This window comes from Vidua macroura, chromosome 3, assembly GCF_024509145.1.
Source record: "Vidua macroura isolate BioBank_ID:100142 chromosome 3, ASM2450914v1, whole genome shotgun sequence".
NCBI lineage: Eukaryota > Metazoa > Chordata > Aves > Passeriformes > Viduidae > Vidua > Vidua macroura.
In genome coordinates, this window is record NC_071573.1 from 56,106,994 (window position 1) to 56,130,039 (window position 23,046).

General features: G+C 39.1%; 1 protein-coding gene across 1 annotated transcript in view; it reads left to right on the forward strand.

Annotated features, from left to right (window-relative positions):
• The window catches only part of IPCEF1 (interaction protein for cytohesin exchange factors 1), a 38,458-nt gene extending 25,933 nt beyond the window's left edge, over positions 1–12,525 (forward strand). Inside the window, exons 8-10 of the mRNA XM_053974013.1 lie at positions 530–896; positions 8,561–8,754; positions 12,325–12,525. Of these exons, the coding sequence (XP_053829988.1) occupies positions 530–896; positions 8,561–8,754; positions 12,325–12,525 (762 nt within the window). The remainder of the gene's footprint in view (positions 1–529; positions 897–8,560; positions 8,755–12,324) is intronic.
• Positions 12,526–23,046: the final 10,521 nt, after the last annotated feature.

The following is a 23,046-nucleotide window of genomic DNA, read 5'->3' on the forward strand; positions in this document are numbered from 1 at the left end:
ATAGTTTCTGCTAAACCTTCTTGCCCTGGTAAATGATTATCCCTTGAATGGACTAGGAAAAATACTTCTTTACTGTACTTCAGTGCTTGGGACCCCTTTGTCTATCTCTGGTTATTGCATTGATGGAACTGTTGAGTGCTTCATGTTCAATGGCTAATTTGGAGTTTTTCTTCTTCACTCTTGATTAGGCCAATAAAGTGAAGACAAATTAAAGAAAGAAGGTGAATGTGAGACCTACCACAGAAGGCTACATTCAGCATAATAGTTTACCTTGGTCTTTGTTTCTAGGTTTATACCTCTTTTGCCTTTGGCTTCCTGGTGGCTTGGTTTCTGAAGTTACTGCTCTGTAGGAGATTGGCTGCCACACCACAGACTTGTTTGGATGAATAAGTAACCAGATTGCATCAATTTTTGGTCATTCAGCATTTCAGCTGCATATCTATATATAATGTAGACCCTAGAAAAAGGAGTAATTTGTAAATAATTTTTCTTTTTTCTTCCTCCTCCCACTTTTGTTTCTGGAAAGCAGGATCAGCAGAAGTCATCAATCACCTCAACTCTGTCAAGTGAAGCATCTTGTTCTCTCTCCTCTCCTGAAAGTACTTTCAATTCCCAAGAATCATCGTCTTCCTTGACATCCAAAGTGGTTTATTCCGAGAGGCAGTCTTGGCTTGACCTGGTTAACAGCTCTGCCACGGAAGAGGGTGATCAGCCTTTAACGTTCTGCGTACAGATTCATTCGGACGAGGCGCCAGAAGTGGTCTGTGGAGATGCAGCAGAAAGCCAGGAAGTCCGGCTTTCCGAACCCACTGGTGGATCCCAAACCTCTTCCTTAAGTGCAGATACACATTTTCTAGCTGTGCCAGATGGAACAGGACAGCGATCACTAGCCAGAGGTGAGCTAATGAGAGACTTTTGCTGCAGAGCCATACAATAGAAGAGTTACTGGTTTCCTTAACTTCCTTCCCCCTTCTTTCCTCTATATTCTTTGCTGAAGAGTTTTCCAGTGGCATATAATTTATAGCATTTAAATTATTGCACATTAAATATATAACCTAGTGTCTGGTTGGTAGGTACCTTTACAGCTTTTCTCAAATTGTATCTATAGGTTAGACCATAACCTCTGTATATAAATTTAGCATACACATAATTTTATTAACAGTCATTATTTCAATGCACATATCTTTTATTAGTTAGGATTGAATCAAAATGTTAACAAAGTGTGTCACAGAATGGACACTAACAGAACTGTAATATGTAGGGAATGGTGAACATGGGGTTAACTCAGTCCAGTTTTACAAATGCTGTTGTAAATGCTATTTCATTTATTCCAAGTATGTACTCCCTATTTGCTTCATTAAGCTTCATTGTAATCAAGAGAAAACAACTGAAATCCTGAGTCAGAAAGTCCATTAAGACCGGATTTTGTTTAAGCAAATAGGTGTCTGCACAATATCTTCCTGCTGAAATGACTGTAAATTGAAAAAGGTGGTATGGTTCCAGAATTTGGTCATTGTTACTGTTCATAACTCTCCTGTATAGCGAGGAAATATCTCATGCCTTTTGAGCAAAGCTTCTTCTTTCTGAATTAAAAGCAGTTGAAGCCTAAGAGTTGCTTCTGACATACAGTTCTGTGTAGATGGGTAATACATAAGGGAACAACAACATTCCTCTGCCTCAGCTCTTCCCATGATTCCAAATTCTTGTAAAGATTTGAAGTGAGTACTTTGTTGCTGAAAGAGAAGGGTTGTCTCAGCACAATGCAACAGAAAGGTGCATCTAAGAGTTTAGGCTGAAAGTAATGCAGTGGTGGAAAGAAACAACGCTGGAGTTGTCAGGAAATTAGGGTATTTCTCTGTAGGTGAACTTGATACTGAAAGATGATTCTATAAGGCACATTGGTTACCTGGTCAGTCCCCCTGTGTTTTACAAATATCAACGCTTAGAAAGCTGGAACCCCTTTATGTAGTCATATCTTTTCTGATTTTACACAGAAAAAAGGGCATTAATTAAAGTTTTCATCAAAAGTGAAAATTAACTCCATGTTTTATGCTAACATACCTTATCCATTTTGTAGGCTTGTCTGCTAGAAAATTCTGCAGCAATGAAGATCAGAAAGCATTAAAATCCAGAGTGAGCATATGTGCTCTTTCTGTGTATTGGAAAAGAGTGCTTTGAGTTACTGTGGAATCTAATACCCCTAATTCTGGCTTTGCAAGTTGTGGAAAGGCTGGAGCTGGCAGAAATTGAGTCCCTACTGAAAAAGTCACAAAGACATATAAAATATATTGTTTTCTGTAATTTTACTTTCTAGGTTAAATTTGCTAAAGTAATGTCTTTGGAAAGCATCATTAGGGATATTCAAGTGGCTTGTTGGAATGTAGGTCATAAATGGCATAGTGGCTTATAGATCCTGTTGACAAAGATTCAGTAGTTGCTCTTCAGAAATCTTTTGCTTAAAACTTTTGCTTAGAATATATTCCTCTGGTATTAGAAGTCCTGCAATAATGCATAGGTTATTGCTTTCCATTGTAATGTAAGGGTGGGTGACAAATACTCTTATGGATGTCATAGAATGAGCATGACACATTCATAATCACTTAAAGTATAGTTTGATAGGCTCAATCATACTAACCAATTAAATGAGATTAAAATGTAAATCAAGGCATATTTTGGTATACTCCTGCAATGTGCAAGATGGTTTAATTTTGATTAGATTATTCCCGGGGAAATGAATTCTTCTGTTGCTCACTGCTTAGCTGATGGGCAACCCTGATGGCAGAACACAGAACACTACCATCTTAACCACACTGGTGATCACTGACGGAATTCCAGAAATAGATCATTTCACCAAGACAGTCACTATGGAAACTGTATAACCTCACTAGTTCTTGTCTGCATCATAACCCATTGCTGACCAAGTAAACATACACCAGACACAGGTCTCTCTTCCCTTTATCAGTCTGCATATTATGGGCTGGGTGTGGAGAGTGCTGCTGTGTGGGGCTCTCCCCTGCAATGGTCACTGAAAACTTCAAGGAAATATTTTTCAAGGAGATTAAGTTACTTCAATTTGAGCATGAAGTAGGAAAAGAAGGATTAATGTAAAATAACATTTCAGTTCCAAATGAAAATTATCAAAAAGGATGCAATTCTGGTTCTATGGCTTATCCCCAAAGAATTTCCCTCTCCAGCTAGTTGATAAGCATGTGCATAAATACTGTGAGATGAATTCAAGTTGTTGGGTAAAATCTAGCTGCAAATTCTCCTGATTTGCAATAACTGGTAAGAACGCCCTTGTTATCTGATGCAAAACAAGAAGGCATACCTCAGTGCAGTCGGTATTATTTGCTTTACAGTGCTTCAGAATAATACATTTCTGACATGTTTCAGAGTCATGAGACTGCATCTAGGAGGAGACAAGCCTGTCTTTTGTCCAGATTTGTCCTGAAAGCACATGTTCCCCGTGTGTAAAGATGGCCCTGTTGTCATCAGAACAGTCATGTTCTTTGAAAGCCTTTGATCCCAATCTCTCACAGAACCTTCAGCTGTGTCTGTGCACTCTTTCTCCTGGTGAGGATAAAAAAAAACCCTGCCACACTGTTTTCTGGCCACATTCTTTAAGGTAAAACCACAAGTTGAATTTTTGGTTGTAGCTGATAAGAGCCTAGAGTTGAGGTGAAAATTTTCTAAAACTGAAGAGCACTTTTGCTAGACAAAGTCTAGAAATGGAGACCAATATGAGAAAAGTTGGTACCTAAAAGGAAGAAAGAGTAGCTGTGGTTTGTGGGAAGAGCTTACCATGAAAAAGTATGAAAACAGTGAAGAAACCTTAGTGATGAGTTAAACAATGAAAGAAACATTTTTTCAGAAATAAATTAAGAAAAGCTACAGATTCAACTAAATGGTGATGGATTATTTTCTCAACAGAGATTTTTTAATGAATTCTGCAAAGCAACTGTGAGTGTCTGGTGCAAGGAGTCATAACATGATATTTTTAACAATCTTTCCAACCACTCTTAGTGGCGTTATGAACATTGTCAACATTAATTCTCTGCACCAGTTACTGGGGAGATGTTACATACCAGAGATTGATACAAAGAAGGGGAGTTTATCACTTTTCTCTTTTGAAAGGAGACCAACATTATGCATCCATTTACATTTGGTGACGCAGCTTCTACATGCACAGGGACAAAGGATTCTAAACTGCCTGTAATGCAAAGAAACTGAAAGGTAAACAAGAAACAGCTGAGAATACAAACAGCTGTCTATGTGTGATGTATCCAGAAGCTGGCCTTGCCCCCTCCAGGATGGCTAGACATGTTCTCTAGCCAAACTCCATCCTTTGTATTTCTTCTGACAACCACTGGAAGAAAAAGTATATGATTCTGACACACCACCATTGTGATCAAAAACCACAACAGCTAAAGGAAGCCACAGGAACTGAGAGGTTATATAAGAAAATAGGAATACGTGTTTCTATTTAGGGATCTACTACTACGGCAGTAAGATCCTTGTTCCCTGCATTTTCTGAGAGTTTCATGATCATATGAAGTTAATGCATCTTGGCAAGGCATTCCTATTTTACCACTTCTGGTATATTTTACCTTAGCTCACAGTAGCTGTGGAAGATCTGGTGTGTGCTGATATTTTCAAACCTGGACAACTTTTCAAGTACCTCTTGGATTTTATCTGGGTTGGTTTTGTGGGAAGGAGTTGGTTAAATACGAGCTGGATTCATTCAATTCCTTCTGCTCTCACGACTGACATCCTCTTCCTCTCTGGAGTCCGCCAGTGCCAGTAATAGCCAGAACAGATCCTCTGGTGTGCTCTGGCCCCTTTTTTCCTTTTGCAAAAGTTATAGAAAATAGCTAGATTGTGGCTGAGACTAGCCGAAAAATGTGCCTATGGTGAGAACAACTGTGTGGAGAAAAAACTTCAATAATTATTTTGTTTCTCATCAAAAAAGCTTTAGAAATCACCATGAAAACTATGGTGCTATGGTTTTCTGAACCCTCTGAAAAAGAGATACTTATTTATGTTGCTTCCAATTAAGTTTATTAAAATTCCACCCCTCACTTCTGAGTCCACTATACCGTCAGACAACAGCATCTAATTGTGGTGCCATAGTTTTCCTGTTATTTTCTTCCAATCTTTCCTTCCTTAGTTCTGCATTTGCCAGTGAGGAGTTTGCCTGAGTTATGTTCACCTAATTGAATTTTTTCCCTGTATTTTCTGTTCCATAATTATGTGGGAAATGTGATTTCCCTGAGGTGAATTCATATTCCCATCGAAAAGTCTAGTACCACTATGGAGAAGGGCTAAGGGGTGGATAGGTAGGTAAGGGCAAAAATCATCTATGACTTTTTTCCCTTTGCTCTTTTCAGCCTTGGGTGTATGTGTTCTCTCAACTGGCATAAAAACTTTTAGCAGAATCAGAAACAGAGGTGCTGGCAAAGCTACAAGACACTTATAAGAGTAGCAAGAACAGGAGGAAGAAGCAGAGTTTTTTTCCCTGGGATTAATACACAACTGGGGGTCTGTGAGATCTCAGTTACAGAATGGGAGAACAAATATTTACATTTCAGATAAATTTAGTCAGATACATTCTGTTGGAGGTAGTTTTCAATGCAAAATGTTCTTTCTGCCAAACATTTCCATTTTCTTTATCTTTACTACTGGGAAACAATCAACTTTATTTTTCACAGCTGCTTTTTGAAAGTTCTGGATAATTTCACTTACGTAGGCCTAAAGAGCATTTAAGTTGGTATTTCAGACAGGCTCTTGTACTGATGCTCCAAGATGGGGAGTCTCAATATCTTAATGTCTCCAGCCTCTGGCAAGTTGGCTGACATGAGAGCATAAGCTGAAAATTGAGGAGGTGAAGAATATTCATGTTGAACCTCTATGAGGTTGTTCTTGTCTATGATATCTCCTGTTAGAGGGAAATTCCAGATAAATGGCATCAAACCTCAGAATTTCAGTTTGTTTTATTTCCCCTAAATCAGAATTTTTCAGTTCCTCCATTACCTCTCCCCCTTTCAGATTTACAGCATCAATCTAGTGCATTCAGTGGCAGCTTCAAGCCTGCAAAATGTGGGTTTTTTCTTTCTGAACTTGGCTTAGGGGTACTCAGGATGCTGAAGGTAAAATTCTGGATAGGTAACATTCTGGTCTCAGTTTATCGAGGTTTATGTGCAGACATATCCTTTGTCAACAGCAACACTCTTCTACACAAATGCACAATATTAGGATAATCTCTTATTTTTTAGCTGTAGTTGAAATTCATCAAAGATGGAGACAAAAGTGCTATGAAACTCATACTTGGCTCTACACAACCTGTAAGTTCTACTCACCCTTGTTTTTCAGCAGTTTGCTGAAATCCCATTTAGTCCTTTATCTATCTGATATGAAGAATCGGACACATTCCTTTCCCTTTGAAATTACCTGACCCTGATTAATCCCTTGGAGGATGAGAATGGTGGAAGAATAAGAAATAGGAAAGGAGTTTCAGGTAGAAATCTTGAAAGTTTGCAGGAGCTGAGCTGATTTTGCTGGGCAAGTGTATCATGTGCAAGCCTTCTCCTGGGCTTTTCTGACTTTGGCTCCATCTTTCTCTGTGCTGAGTGTTACTGTGCTCCTTACAGTTTCCCACAAGTGCATGGAAGATATCAGAATATTTAGCATGGAAGAAGAGTGTTCAGTGAGGGTGTTTTCTCAGGTTTGCTGCTTTGTAATCCTTTTAGGACATTGAGGAAGTTCATGAGTTAGCCTCAAAAGGTGTCTGGAAGAGACCTTAAGTCCCCTGTGGGTTGACTTTATCTAAAAGTTTCTGAACAGGATTGAAGCAACTTCTTTCCCTTCTTACACAGTTTTTCTTGGATAGCTGATAGAAAACAATTTATCTCTCAAAGTGTTACTGTGCACAGTCCTGATGGGTGATGTCTGCAGCAGACTTGAGCCAGTCCTGTGCAGAAGCTGGCTAATGAAACAAACAGCTGCTTCATCCCAAGAAAGTAGACAGGAAACTAGTTATTACAAGCCTCATGGCATGTGCCAACAGCTTTCAGGAAATTCTATTGCCGTGTATTATGCCTTACACTTCCATTTTTTTTTCTGTTTCCTGCAGCTTGTTAAATATACAACAGTTCTCCTTTTCCTCCCCCAGCAATGTACCAATGTTGGAAGTTATATTTAGTTTTTGTCAAGTTACAGTAGGTTTTTTTGTAATCACACAGTAGTGAAGAATAGGCCAGAAATACAGTGAAGGCAAATATTTGCAGCATATCATAAACCTTTCTTGTAACCTAAATATTTAGAAAGAACAGAGATGTAGGAGGATGCTGTACTTTATAAAACATGGAAAAGATAAGAAGCAGCCTCTTTAGCATACTGACATATTGCAGAATTCTTTTCACAGCAGCATGAGTGAGCAGAAGGACTTGTTCCTTTTGTTCAGGATATATTTGCTGACTGCAGATGATTTAGAAAAGTAAATGTTTAACTTTAAAAGAAAAAAGTGCCCAGCCAGTTGAACGGGAATAGGAAGGACTGCGGTTGAGAAGAACCAACACCACTACCCCCAGTGATATAAAACCAAGTGTTGTCCAAAGTGGATCTTGAGGGATTCATTAGCACCCTGAAAAGAGCAATAGCTGTTAGATTTTCCTTTAGAGATCACTGAAGCTGTGTGGACTGAAGGACAAGAAGCGAGTTGCGCAGTCTGTTGCTAAAAATGGCCATATGCCTGGCACATTTTTAGTTTCTGTCTGTTCATTTTTAAGTTTTTTTATTCTGAGAATTGCCTTTACTTCAATTTTTGTCTTATCTTATGCTATTCTCAGCTTTTTACTCGCTTTTCCTTTCGTGTACTCTCTGTCTGGTCCTGCAGCTTGGGAGCCAGCAGAATAATTAAGGTGGAGATAATCAAGGCTTTGTTGTGAGGCATGGCAAGCAAATTCTCTGCTGCAATCTGTGAAACTCAGGGGCAAGACATTGGATCCCGCAAGGGTTCTTGCTTTAATCTGTTTTCTAGGAACCTTCTCTTGCAGCCCCTGAAATATTTCTATGTTTCTTTTAATTGTTCATTTTTTTTAAAATTCTGTTTTCAATAATTACCAAAAGCTGGTGATGAATCAGCACACCAAAGAGAATTTTCCCTGTGAGTTGCCAGGTACAAGCATAATTCACTGTGTGTAGCATGCAGGGAGGGGTGAATGTGTGTAGATGCTATCAGAGTTGTTTCATTCAAACATAGAGCTACTGACAGTTGTTCAAAGTCTGTTATATATTCAGAGCACTAAAGCAGCACTCTATTAGTGGAGATACAGGCTCACATCTGTTTGGCTCATTACCTGATTCTTAACAACATGTGAGTTTGGAAGTATATTTTTCTCATAGGCATTGTTACCTTAGATATTACCCTAATTGCCCTTAGTTTTAACTCTAATACAATTATTTTTTGAGTTGGTTGAGAGCCTTCCTGATGGCTGAACATAACTTTTCTGTTATCTGCTGCCACATTCACGTTCTCATACCTAATTTATTCTTTTCTTTGCAGACCAGGAAAAATGTGATGATGATGATGAGATGGAGCGACTTTACAAGTCATTGGAGCAAGCAAGCCTGTCTCCCATTGGTGATCGTCGACTGTCAACTAAGAAGGAGCTTAGGAAATCATTTATCAAGCGCAGCAAAAACCCCTCCATTAATGAGAAACTCCACAAAATTCGAATGCTGAACAGTACATTAAAGGTGAGTTTGCAGATCTTGCCAAGGAAAAGCTTGAGACAAAAAACCAGTTTGGCTGAAAAGAAGCAGTATAGACTTCAGCCAAACTCTAATTACATATTTACTGAAATCCCCAGAGAATTTTGTTAAGTTTTTGAATTCTTTTTTTCTGGTTCATTGTGAACACTGATCTGCATTATGTTGTTCAGTTTGAACTGGAAGCAGAGGCAATAGCTCAGAAGGGACTTTTCTTGCAGAAGTTCCAGTCCATTTGGAAAATTTAATAAAGAAAACTCTTCGTTAACTGGAAAACTTGCAAGCTCAGCTAAATGCACTAAACAGGGGAGCCTTAAAAAAGGAAAAGCAGACAAAGTACATTGATGATAAAGCACATGAAAATGACCCTGAGCCAAAAAAAGTTTTCCGTATGTGATTATCAGAGAATGTACAGGATGTGCCAAAGCTATTGTAAAGACCTCCTGTAACTAAAATATTTCTAATAACAAAAGCATCCTGCTTTTATGTTGGAAACATATCACGAACTGGTACAGGGATTCAGGAGATGTTCCATGAAAGGGCTGGTAAATCTGCCTGGAATATGGGAATTTATGTAGCAGTTTACTTGCCAGCATCAAGTGTCATGGGATTTCAAAGCCTTTTCTGAATGGTACTGAGAGAAACAAAAAGCTTAACCATAACATTTATATGGTAAGGAGAAGACAGAATAAATGCAAACTTGGGACTTCACTTGTTTCTTTTCGTATGCATTAGAAGCAGGAATTGAGTATCTTGTTTCAAAAGGATGTATTTGGCTTCAGGCACTGTAAGCTGGAGAAATGCATGTAAAATGGTTGGACTTGATGATCTTAGAGGCCATAGAACCTTAGCAGTTCTATGTTTCTAAAAACTTATCCTGCCAGCACAATCATTGATTTGATTATTAGTTGCAATGGAAGGCTTGTGTTTGGCACCTTAGCCTGTATTGAAATTCCTGAAAAGTACAGTTGTAAAGGGAATTGGAAAGAGAGGCATTCTTCTTGGCTCCATATGAGACCTGGTGAAGACTCTCCTTAGTATCAAAGAGTTTTCAGCGGTGTGGCAGTGACTACAAAAGTATTCATTTGCATCAGCAGGAAAATGAGCCCCCCACATAGCAGAAAGTTGATTTTAAAGGTATGCCTACTTCTGTACATAGGAAGCTATGTACAGAAACCTTCTGCAAGGTTTTTCCTGACAGGACCCTCACTAATAAATCTAAGAACCAGTTTGTGCAAAATGGAGTTGTATTTTGTGGGACAGTCACTTTCATTAGTATGGAGCTGAATGGAAGCCTTAATGTCAGACATGAGCAAGGAGGACAACGGTGCATTGATTTAGCATGGGAGTATTATATAAGTTGTGATTAGCTTAGGCTTGTCTAACAATTGTATTTAATATAGAAAAATAAGTTTTGGAGTGTTCATAACATATAAAATGTATTGATTATCTTTGGGGGTTTTTTGGTTGGTTTTTGTTTTGTTTTGGGTTTTGTTTGTTTGGGTTTTGGTGAGTTTTTGTGGTTTGTTTCTTTGTTTGTTTTTTCCTTTCTTCAAACTAAGAAACTGGAGTATTGACAAGACAAATAAAAAAGCACAAACATTTCTCATAGACACAAACAGAGTTCTGTACACAGCAGTATATAAGTTAGCCTGTCTGAAAGTCAAGTGCCTGCAGTGGGAAAGTGCCATATTAATTACATCAGTGGAATTATGTGCTTTTAGAGTCAATTTTCTTAGTGTATAATATAAGGCATAACATAATTGGAAATAATCTACTGGAAATTTAAAAATCAGGGTTTTTTTAGGTCCATATGTACTCTGCTTTAATTAAAACCCCATTAGCTGAGAAGTGATTTATGCAAGTCTCAATGCAATTTTAATTTTAGACTTTTGACTCCACTTATTTAACAACAGATTAATGTTGCTGCCACAATATATCATTAACAAAACATGCTTTGAATACTTTGGAAGAAAGGGAATTTATGTGCAAATGCATCACAGTCTTAGTGAATGTGGGAAATAGTTTTAGTGAGGAGAAATTCCATTGCATGACTTTTTGCTGCCAAGTTTGTCCAGTAGAAATATTCCTCTCCCTTCCACCTCCCTATCTCCTCACTTTTTCTTTTAAGCTAACTGCACAAATCCCTGCATCAATGCCAGAAGTCTTCTTAAAAGAGCTGGCACTGGGGTAGGACGTGTGTAAAATACAGTTGAATGAGCTTTTGGGTTTAAAAAGCAGCTAAGACATGACAGAAATTGGAGCAGTTGAAAGTTCTTTAGAGTAGCAGTGGGATATAGATGTAGAAACAGCTGATTGCTGCTATCAGAAGGTGAAATGCGTGTGTGGGAGTACTTTCAAGGTGTTTTCAAGGCAACCACCAGCAGAGGGTGTCCTTGGGTATGATAAATGGGTGGCAGCAGGAGAAGATGGTTAGAACTATTCCATCACTTTCACACACAGACTGGAGCAAGGGAGCCTGGCAAAAGTAGCCAAGTTCTGTTAGTGCAGCATGGTGCCTCCATTAATAAATTATACCTGCTAACTGAGGCTTCTCTATCCTGTGATCCATTGCATGGATAGGCAATATGGGCTGGAAAAGCAAAGTGGTTTGTTATGCCACAACATGTGAGGACATCAGAGAACATCAGTGTGTGAGAGTGTAATGAAGACAGAGCCAGGCTATTTTCAGTGGTGCTCAGTGACAGGACCAGAAGTGGTGGGTTCAAACTGAAACACAGAATGCTTCCCCTGGATAGCAAGAAACACTGTGGGGGTGACCAAGTACAGACTGTCCAGGGAAGCTGGACAGAATATCCTTGGAGATATTCAAGAGTCATCTGCACACAGTCCTAGGCAGCCTTCAGTAAGTGGCTCTGTTTGAGGAAGGGTTTTGAACGAAATGACTTCTAGAGGTCCCTTCCAAGCTCAACCATTCTGTAGTTCTGTGGCATACAAAGTCTCAGTGTCCCTGCATCAGTCTGCTTGCATCTTACAAATGAACCAGGGTGCCTGCAATATATGGTCTGAGCTGCTCTTGCCTAAAAGTAGATACCAGATTTATTAGCAGTAGCTGGTGGTAGATGGCAGACAAAGATACTGTAGCCTCTCTACTGCCAGTGCACAAATTATATCCAAAATTATGTTCAGTCAAGCTCCCAGAGAAGAGACATTTATTACATGGAATAAGTGTTTTTTGAGAAAGTCAGAACTCTTGTGAATTACAGAAATAAATGCTGTTGTGCCTGGTTTCATGCAAGTACTGTCTTGTTGAGTGACAGCATAACAATGTGTAATTTTCACATGAATCTTCTCTCATCAAGTTTTGTTAAGAAGCCTATAAAAAATCTAGATTAAATTATAACTTGCCTTTAACCGGGAAGAATTTTTACTGTAGACCTAACTTTGATGACCTATGGTCTAAAAATGGGAACAAGCTGCCAGGAGGATGGGTAATTGGCCATCCTTGTGACGTGAGTCTAACGTTCCCAGAGTGTTTTTGTTAGGGACAATTGTCTTGACATTTTCTGTGGAAATAACCACTTGTTCTCTTCCTAGTGTAAGGAACATGACCTGGCCACGATTAACCAGTTGCTAGAGGACCCAAAGTTGACAGCAGTGAAGTACAGAGAGTGGAGGAGCACAAACATCATGCTGGTCCAAGATATATATCAGCAGCAGGAGGTCCAGGACATGTCCACAGAGAATAGTGAAGACCAAGAGATGACTCCACAGCCAGTCACTGAAAGTGCTATTTAATCAATGGCACATGGCAAGATTTTTCTCCACGGGTCTTCAGGTACAAGCAATTTAAGCTGCTGTATCTTGAGGTTTGTTTTTCGCAAGTGTGCTTCAAAAGGAAAACAACCCATTCTCCAAAGTTTTAAATGCTCTTGCAGAACTCATTTAATGTCAAGTGGGCAATTTCCCCAAACTTGCCCAAGTTGCTCAAAAAACCACGCCTGAATGTGGCCTGCATAGATAAGAAGACTATTTAACAAAGCAGCAAAGAAACATTTTTCAGTTTTTGGAGAAGAAAATTATAAGTGTCCAGCTTCTGGAGGACACAGAACTATGTAATATGTACTATATAAATATGAGTTCCTTGGGACTGTTTTAACTATACAACTTACCTTGAAATGAAGCTAAACTGATCCCAATAGGATGTAGTCTACTCTACCTTTTTACCCTCTAAGGTAACCCAATGTATATATTTTCATCTCCATACCCATTTACTTTTACTACTCAACCAGTTTAAACAGAGACAAATGGAAGAGTAATTAGGCATGAGTTGATACTGTAGACAGCTGCCAGGCACGCAGTTTGGGCTCTGCCTGATGTTTTATGAGTTTCAAATTTATTTATGGTCCAGACCAAGAAGGTACTGTCTTTCTACACGAAGAAGAGGTCTCTAAGTTTTTGCTAACATGTAATTTACTCTTCAGCGAGACAAGATTCAACTTTTCTTATGGACTTGGCAAAATTCCTTGGAAGATTATGGTCTTCTTTCTTATTTTTGACAATTGGGAGTATATAAGGTACAAGTTCATCCCAGAGTCCAACTTAAGGAAGGCGATCATATTCACAAGCCAGAAGCTAAATGACTGAACTCCTAATGTGGACCTGGAAGTGTAAAACAAAGCTGCAAATATTTTTGTAAATATATGTAATTTTATGACTTATATGAATGTGACTATGTACTGTATAGACATTTTATTTATATATTTATATATGCTGAATTTCCTAATGTAAATAGGCACATGTGGACCAAGCCCACCCTGCTGTGAGTGCTTACAGATTGACTTGAAATGACTTTTTATTTTGTGTTCCATTATAGATCACAGTAATGGCTCTGCAGCTGAGACTACCCTGAGGCATATGCTGTGACTCTTTCTTCTGCTTTTCTAGCTTTGAGTTTTAGATGAAGAAAATCTGTACAACTTAGGGCCTGAAAAAGTTTTCTAGAGAGTTTCAAGATTTCTCTTTGGGGGAAAAAAATAAGAGGTATTGCTGCAGGATCATGATTTTTTGGCTTCATTGTCCTCAGTACAAGGTTTTGGGCTTTTGCCTTCCTCTCTTCTGCAGTTTAAGGAATTTTGCAGAGTGCTGAATTTTGAAAAGTAAGAATTAGTCCACCATTCCAAAATTAATGTCATTACAGGAACTGTGACAATCTGCACTTCCATTGCTCTTTCATGAAGATAGTCTTTGTCATTAGTTTTCGATACAGTTTATCTTTTAAAGCAAAATACACTATAGAGATGCAGCCATATTCATCTCTCTTTATACATTTTATGTTTTATCATAGCTTGATTGAGAAAACAAAAGATAATGGTGTTAGTGGGAACATATGAAGTCTTTTCCACCTGTGTAGTGATTTGTTTGACTGTTGATATTGCATTTTTAATACTCAGCAGCTTTTCTTCTAAAATAGAGGCAAGGAAATAGGTGAAAAAGACTAAATGGGGAAGCAGACACAAAACCCTGGATGGTTAAATATCTATTTTTTTCAGGAAATCATCATATGAATGGTGATTTTATCACTTCACTAATTCTAACTAGAAGTCAACCAAGCTAAATACCTGGTGAAATTTGGTTTGGAGTAATTGCATCTTAAAAATTGAGACCATTTTTAGGTTGCTTTTTTTGTTCTTCTTTTTGTTTTATGGGTTTTTTTAAATAATTCTTCTACCATTCCCATTGAAATGTTGTCAGTTAACTGCTGAGAGCACCCTGAAAATTAGGAGTGTAGGGATTAATCTGCTTGGTCTATTTAATTTTTAACTACCTGGTGCTAAGTAATGGATAAATATTGGAGGTCAAATTGCATGTACATTTCTATCACACATGTGAGTTTCTCATGAAACAAAGCACGTAAACACTGTTTTCTTTCAAAAGGGTCTTCACTTAGATGTTGAAAAGAAGCATATGCTTAAGTGGCCTGTTGAGCTGGGCCAGACAAGTCAGTGCCTTGCAGTTCTGAGCAAAGTCTGAGTCAACTCCATTTGCTGAAGTAGATTTGCTGTATGCAAAGAAAAGCCTATGTGGCTTGTACATGCTGTGTTGGCTCTGTTCACACTGCACTTGTGTAAGCATAGACAAAACAGCTTTCCCAAATCTAGAGACAAAGAGATGCCCTTGGACTGCCCAAACTCCACTATTAGTTTTGACAGATTACATAGCCTGAAATTGCTTTTAAATTACTCTCTTTCAGACGGTCAGTATATACTCATTGTTGAACTATTGAGGTTTTGGAGACCTACTGAGCATGGGCTCTATCGCTGCTTAAAAAGAACAGAAAATTCTCTAATGGAGTTACTTTAATCCCACTTATAACTTTAACAAATTTCTTTGTTCAGGAAAACAAATGTATGTGTTTTATGCAAGTACTGTGCAGGAAGTCTGACTCCACTCTCTTCAGCTACTACTTAGACTCAAAATAATGAAAAGCGTGGAAAATGCGAATTGAAAATTGCAGTGAAACAGGATTAATTTTCTGGCATTGCTAATTACTGTGACAGTTGTTGCCTGGGTTTATCACAAGGGGCTGCCCAGCAGCGTGAAAGCCATAATCAGGGACAGAATTGCGCACAAGCTGACAGCTACAGTGGGGAGCCACCTCAACAGGAGAAATTTGGACAAGTCTGTGCTCTGCTCAGTGATGCTTGAGTAACTGGTATTTCTTGGTCTGGATTTGGAAGACCTGCACTATTGACTCATAGAATAGGGAGCTGTGTATCCCTAGTGTGTGAATGTCAAGAAGTCTTTAACCATCTGCCTCAAGGGACGTGTTTTATGCACTTTTTTGGGAGAAAGTATGTGTGTGTGGATACGTACACATGCACAATTTTTCCTCTGTCAGTAAAGCCAGTTGGTGCAGCAAGTCCAGCCATGGAGGTTTTGGAATTCTGGTAACAATATCTAATTTCAGCTGTTTCTGCAGCTTTTCTGGAAATTGAATCTCTCTGTTTTGGTGTTGTACATCTTATGGGATACCAGAGTGAGGTGAGATCACATTTCCTTTCCTATGATGGAAGAGATTTCATGTGGGGATTGTGAATATTTTTACATCTAGCTCTGATGATTCAATCAATACTAGGGTTTCACCTTGCCATGGTGTTAAGTGCAGCTGGAGATGAAACACCATGCAGTTGCTTGCTCAGCCCCCCTCTCTTTTCCTTCCCCATCCCTGTGTAATGGGGAGCAGAACTGAAGTAAAACTTGTATGCTGAGACAAGAAAGGTTTTATAATTTCAAATAAAGTAAAATACAACAGTAACGGTAAATAATAATAATAATGATAATAAAAAGGAAAGAAACCCAAGCAAGTGATGTACAATGCAATTGCTCACCACTCACTGACCTGCCAGACTCCTCTTCTCAAACCCAGATCAGGCCCCCCTCTCAGCTAGCTCCCCCTGGTTTATATACCTGGCATGATGTTCTGTGGTGTGGAATATCCCGTTGGTCAGTTTAAGTCCCCTGTCCCAGCTATGCTCCCTGCCAGTTTGGTTTTTTGTGTATTTCCTCACTGGCAGTGCACAAGACAAGGAAAAATATCCTTGACTTAGGATAAGCATGGCTTAGCAAAAAACAAAACACCAGTGTGTTATCAATACCATTCTCATTCTGAATCCAAAACATAGCACTGTAACAGCTACTGAAGCAGAAATTAACTCTACCCTAAGTGATACCAGGAATAAACAGGAATAAATAAACAGGAAAAAATAATTATTTTTTGCAAATAATTTGAATTTTGGAGGGAACCATCATATTGAGAGAAAAGGCTGGTGTGGGACAGTCAAGGAGGGAGGGAAGAAAAAACGTGGTATTTGATTTAAAACTCTGTGGAAATTCAGAATTTAAAATTATTTCTAACTTGGAAAAATTATGGATGTGTTACACCCATTATTGTGTGAGCCTGCAAGCGTACATGTCTATTACAGATTTAATACGAAAACCTGTATTTTTAAACTTTTTAGTAGGAAAGGAGCCCATGAAAGCATAGTTTATGAAGGGAACTCCATGTACTGTGATTGGGTTTTGGGCTTTGGCCTTTTTTTTTACTCTTTTGTTTCTTTAGTCATAGAAAAGTAGCCAATTGTAACCAATTGTAACCAAGTGCGGGCCTGAGTTGAGTTCACTTTTACGGACATGTCTTTCTGCTAACAGGAAGCCAAAGTGGTTTTCTTGTAGTAGTAGAGCCAAAGTGGAATTTCCTGTTTTGAGTGGGGCATTTCAAAACAGCAGACATTTTAAGATGTCAGTGAGCATTTCCTTGATGCTTGAAGATTCATCCCATTTTGGTTTGCTTCAAGCTGCAACATTTTTGCATTTTTTAAAAACTGCCTTCATTCTGAGCTGAAACAAAATTTGAGGGGAAAAAAGGGAAAATAGAACAGAAAAAAGCTTGAAGCTAAGATCATGCTGAAATTCACTTCCCTGCATAGGGTAGTAGGAGCTGTGTTTGCCAAAAGCTGATCTTTTAAGTAATTTCAACATTGAAAAAAAATTGTAAGGTGTTGAAAAGAGTACTACATTCCTTGAAATTTGCTATGGGAGAAGTTCCAAGACCTGTCTGCTCTGGAAAAATGAATATTTTCCTAATTTATTTCCTCCTGATAAAAATCCAAAGGGAGTGGTTTATAAGATGGCAGCAAGTTAAAGATGAAATATGCATGTAATTCATTGATAGCTCAACAACCTTTGTATGATCTGGAAATGGTTAACTTTAGATGACTCAGCCTGTAACACTCAGCCTGTAAAATCCATTTCTTTGGGAAAGCATTGTAGCTACCAGTGTCTGAAGCTTATGCACCCCATCTGGTCCACATGAGGTCCATGTTGAAGATGTAGGTAAATGGCCTTTCTATAGGGCAAATAGTTTGTGTCATCATGCCATAGTTTAGGAACCATTCCGTGTCCTAGATGCCTTATAGGACCTGCCCAAATTATTCTGACTCTTGAATCTGCTTACTGCAGTTTTATCTTCTCCCAGCTAAAAATAAAAAAAATGTCTGAAAACACATCTCCCACTCCCACATGAAGAAAAACTAGCACTAGTCTAGCAGAGATTAATGTAAGTCACCTTATTTATGAATGTTTGCTAAAATAAGTCACCTGGTGAAAAGCCATTTGTGCATACAAATAGCAGTGCTCTTGTGACGAGCTTTCAGTGCTGAGGACTGGCTGGCCCAAAGGAAGAAAGGATGTGTCTATCGCACTGTGCTCTGTGTAGAGAGGAAAAGTCACACACAGAGGAATATTTGCAAGGACTTCTATGAGGCAGTGGCAGGGCCTGCAGCACCATGAAAGTACATGGGATCCAAATTCAGTATTTTATCTGTTGAGTCTTTTTTTTTTGTTTTTCTTCACTAGTTTAAAACTCACAGCGCAATGTTGGCGCTCAGCGCTGCCTTTTTACTGCTTGTTGCCTACATGTGTGAATTGATTTTCATGGAATGATGCACACATCTTGCAGAATGAGAGCCTTATGTTTGCACTTGTCAATTAAACACTGAAATGAGAGAAAATTTTGCTCAGCCTTTTTCTTTTTTCTTCTTATTTTCACTGCAGATTTTTCAGTTTACTGCTATAAAAAGAAATAAATTTTTACTGGTTCTTCAAGCAAGCAATTTCCCAGTGGGACTAGTATTATTATTAAATTGTATAACCTGAAACCAGGAAGAGTCAATGAATGGTTTGACTGAGGAATGCCCTCTACTAATTCACAATGTGGTATTTGAAACTGCTTTTAAATTAGTTCACTCTAACTCTTAATTGGTTATTGTAGACACCCTTTAGGAAGAAGAGTCTCTTCTGGCAGGTATGGAGCATTACTAGATTTTTTTAAGCTCACAGAGCAGCCTGTTTCAATTAAAAGAAGATAGATATTTTTGTCAAAAGGGTTTCAGTTTAGCTGGATAGGCCAGCCAGGTAGCAGTATGGTAAAAGCGTGTTTCCTAGGAAATGAGCTTGTCCTAAGGGCTCAGCTGAAAAAAGAATGTTCCTGTCTCTGTCCCCTCTCTTCCCCCAACCTCCAACGTGCTCCCACTGCTTGCTTTGGGCTAATCAGCTCATCATTTGGCGCCTCTGTCAGCTCAGCCAAGTCAGGCAGCAGGGAACAGACACAGCAAGCTGGATACTCATCTACAGTGATGATAACTAAACTTGCCTTATGGAGGGGTTCGGTGCCTGACAGTCCTCAGAAGGGATGCAGCTGGATTCTCTAGGCAGAAGCAGAAGGAAGAAGAGCTGTGTAAGTGGGAGGGAAGAGGGGGACTTTCAGAAGCAGAGCATTAGCTTGGCTCGGGTTTCCACAAAGTAATACCTTTACTTCTCTTTTTTCCCCCTGCCAGACAGGGAGTCATGAAGACAACCTGAAGAAACAGTTTTCATGTGATCTCAGCCTGTGCTCTTGCTTTCAGTGCCTAATACATGGCTAAACATTTGGTTTCTGAGTCTGAAAACAAAACTCTCCAAAAAAGCATCCAAGGATACCTCTCTTTAGGATCCTTCCTGGCATGCTTGCTGTGGGAATGCTGACAGGAAAGGCAGTGGGGCACCATATGTCTACCCTTATGCCTGCTGTAACACCTCACCTCGCTGGCTTGGGCTGCCTCTTGTTTGGCTCTTGCTTTTGCTTTACACCCTCTCGTGGTGGTACAAAACATAAGCTGTTCCAAAGTTTTATAAAGGTATCATTGAGTTGCATTATGATTTGGACATTTGTCTTTTGTCTGATTAAAAAAAATCCGTTGGGCTTTATTTGGCTTGCTTCCTGTGAGCTTGGGATGAGTATGATCACTGGCAACACAGAGGGCAAAGGCTCCATCCCTGGCATCTGACCCTATTTCATCACTGTTTATTTTGGAATGGCTCAGTCATCATCTTCCTTATTATTGTGGCTTTTTCTTATTGCTGGAAGAAAGTGCCTACTGTTAGTGAGAAAGTTCCTGTACTATCTTCCTGTTTTCAAGAAATATCCTGGTTATCACTAGGGGATGTTTCAAATTGTCTTACCAAAGCCTTGGCAGTACATGAGATACAGCATACAGTGACCAACTGCTCTATTTTGGTGGTTAAACTCTATCTTTCCCTTTCCACTTCTTGGCAAAGTGCTTTTAGTCTTGGACAGACAAAAAAGTTCTTGGACTGCCGGTGAGAAAACTTCTGTAAGTGGCTCTCAGCATGCTCCTGAAGGAGAAAACTGATCCCTCAGCACAGCCTGCTGGCTGCCGGCAGCACGACAAGCAAGGGAGGAAATCACAGGTTTGTAAGAGAGGAAACAAAAAATAAGAGGGTTTGCTGTAGGATCATGTTTTTTCAGCTTCATTATCCTCAGTACAAGGTTTTGGGTTTTTGCCTTCACCTCTTCTGCACGTGTACAAGTTTGTGATGGTCTCAGCTCACATTTGAGGAAGTTTTGCAGAGAGGTGACAGCATTTACAGCAGGTGTGAAAATGGGAGATGCTGTCTGGGACACTGACCCTCTCTAGGGCTGAAACAGAACAGTAAAAAGAAAGGTCATTCTGGAGATAAAGATGCTCTGTGAGAAAGAGCAAGTGAACCTGTGAGCAGCAAAGTCAAACACAAAGAAAAAAGAGCTGGTAAATTAGGGGGCGTGGGAAAGGGGTAATTATTGTCTGATGAAAAATGAGTGGCCATACAATGGATGGGGAATGATTTTTAGTATCTGGTTATTTAATATCCATGTATCTCATCCGGCAATTTATTAAAGCTGTTCAGCAGAGCATCCTAAAAGTTGAGGGTCTGAACCTCCTGAATGTCAGAGATTTGTGGAAAATGCACTTAAGGACCATGGTGTGTTTCTGTCCCTTGTGAAATGTTCTGTGCATGCCTGGTGAAATCCCAAAGCCACTATCATGGTGTGTCATAAGAAAATAGTTTAAAAGTCAAAGGCATTTCCAGTGTCCTCAACCCTTGCAATGGCAGCCATGTCCTGGTAACTGACATCCTTGCCTGCGCTCTTGCAGTCCTGTTGCTGAAGTAGAATCTTTGTTTCTAATGTGCATTTTATTAAATCTTATTTTTTTTACAGAAAGTAAATTCAGTCCACCTTGGCTAGCACTTAAGTTTATATGTTACAGCAGCTACGAAGATGATTCTGATAGTGGAGTCATTTGCTGTGAAATTTGGAAATTTTGCTCTACAGTTGACAGGAGGAGCTCCAAATCAGATTTTATACTGTTGTAAAACACATGTATCACCTTCCCAGACAGATGTGATATTTCATCATGAGCATAATTTGTTTTCTGTGAAACAATTTATTCTATCAATCTTACTGCTGATGACATGAGGCAATTCAGGCAGCTGTGTTGTTTCTGAAATGTGTTTTCTAACACAAGAAAAAGAATGGCTTATGGTGCTGGTACTATTTGGAAGAAGTAGATGAGAGCCTCAGGACTGAGGCAGCAAACAAAACTCAGCACTTTGGAGACAGTAGCACAAATGACATCTTCAAAAGAGGATGTGGGAATCTCACTCATTAAAGAGAGAAAGGAAGCCTATGCCATAACGACTCAGAGAAATGATGAAGGCAGAGTTTGTGTGACAGCACTGTTCATACAAAAATCAGTGTGTGAAGTAAACTCTGGGAATAAGGTTCAGATGCAGGAAGGTGTGGACTGGTTTAGGAGCACAGCTGCTCTGGAGGATTGTAGGGTGACCTGGTTGAACCACAGCCCAGGCAGGACTGGACAGCACATCAGCTGACATCTGGAACTAGCTTAATGACACAAGGCAAAAGGATCCTGTGGAGAGAAAAAACAGGCTGCAAAACTGCCTTAGTTCCCAAGTTTCATTTGTTTCATGGACACCACCTGGCAAGATAAGCAGAGCATCAAGACATAGTAAACCATGTCTTGATGTTAAGACAGGTTGGGAAGGTGACTCGAGGGAAACTGCAGTAGGTTCAGTTCCCAAGGACATGTTTGCATGCAAGAGGCACCTGCAATAGGTCAGCACCCTGAGCCTGAACTGTGGATGTGGCCTGAACTATGATGTCATTTCTGTTGATGTTCACAATCCAGTTTCTCCAGCCTTCAGTCTTCCAGCTGATGTTTTTGCTTTGGAAGACATGAAATCCTACTGTGTGGGTTTGCACCTTCCCCGATACACTATCTACCTCCTGGACAGGATACAGTGATAAATTCTGTTTATAGTTCAATGCAAGCTACAGAGACACTGCACAACTGCCTAGAAAGACACAGCTATCTTTGGGATCTAATGCCACCTGCAGCCTCCCAGAGTTTCACAGTAAAATGACTTCAGATGAGGATCTTTGCAAGAATTTCGTACTCCTACTTTGTCTGTCAATATTTACAATAAAGATCAGAAAAATAACTAAACACAAATCTGTATTCAGTTCTCAATGTAGCATCCAATTAATTCCAATTCACCAAATTCACCTTTGGCATTAGCTGAAGAAAGAGATACAGTTTTTTCTTTGATTCATTGAAAGTTTTGGAATAATTTGTAGCTGAAGTATCAGGCTAAATTCTTAAGTGTTACATTAGTGAAGATAATAAAAGTAGTACAGATCAAGATGAAAGAAAGACATTTATTCAATATTCAGTATTGAATATTCAATATCAAATTAATCTATCTCTATCCAATTAATCCTTTCAAATCCAGCAGCAGCCTTTTCTGCAGCACATACCCACAGAATCACAGATGAAGGTGCTGATATTGATTGCAACAAAACACCTTGAGCTTGAGGAAAACCTGTACAATACTGAACACTCGGAATACTTTTTTTCTTCATAACACTTTTTATATAACATTTTATTTCACTGTTCTTTGAAACATTTCCTCCCATTAAAACCATCACAATCAGAAATTTAAAAAAAGGTAATACTTCTTCTAACACTCTCATTGATACCTCTGCTGAAAGCCCAGCAGCACCTATCAAATACATTATTAGAAAATATGCACTTAGAAGGAAGAGTCATTTCTACAAAAGAATAGGACAAGAAGGAGGATTGCTGCTGTGTTGGAGAAGAGGCAGCAGTAGTTCCACTGAACTTACACTAGACAGAAAGTAAAATAGTAACTACAAAGCAGAGGCAGTAATGTTAAAAGGAAAGGGGTGAAGGAGTGAAAAGGGGGAACCTCAGTAAGACAGCCTGTGGAGATAACCACCTATGTGGCATTTAAAATTTGCCCTAAGTTTTACTTCATTATAGATAATACTGATTTCACTGAATTTTCCTGCATAATAAATTTATTTTTGCTGTTTGCTTTCTTCTTCTCACTCAC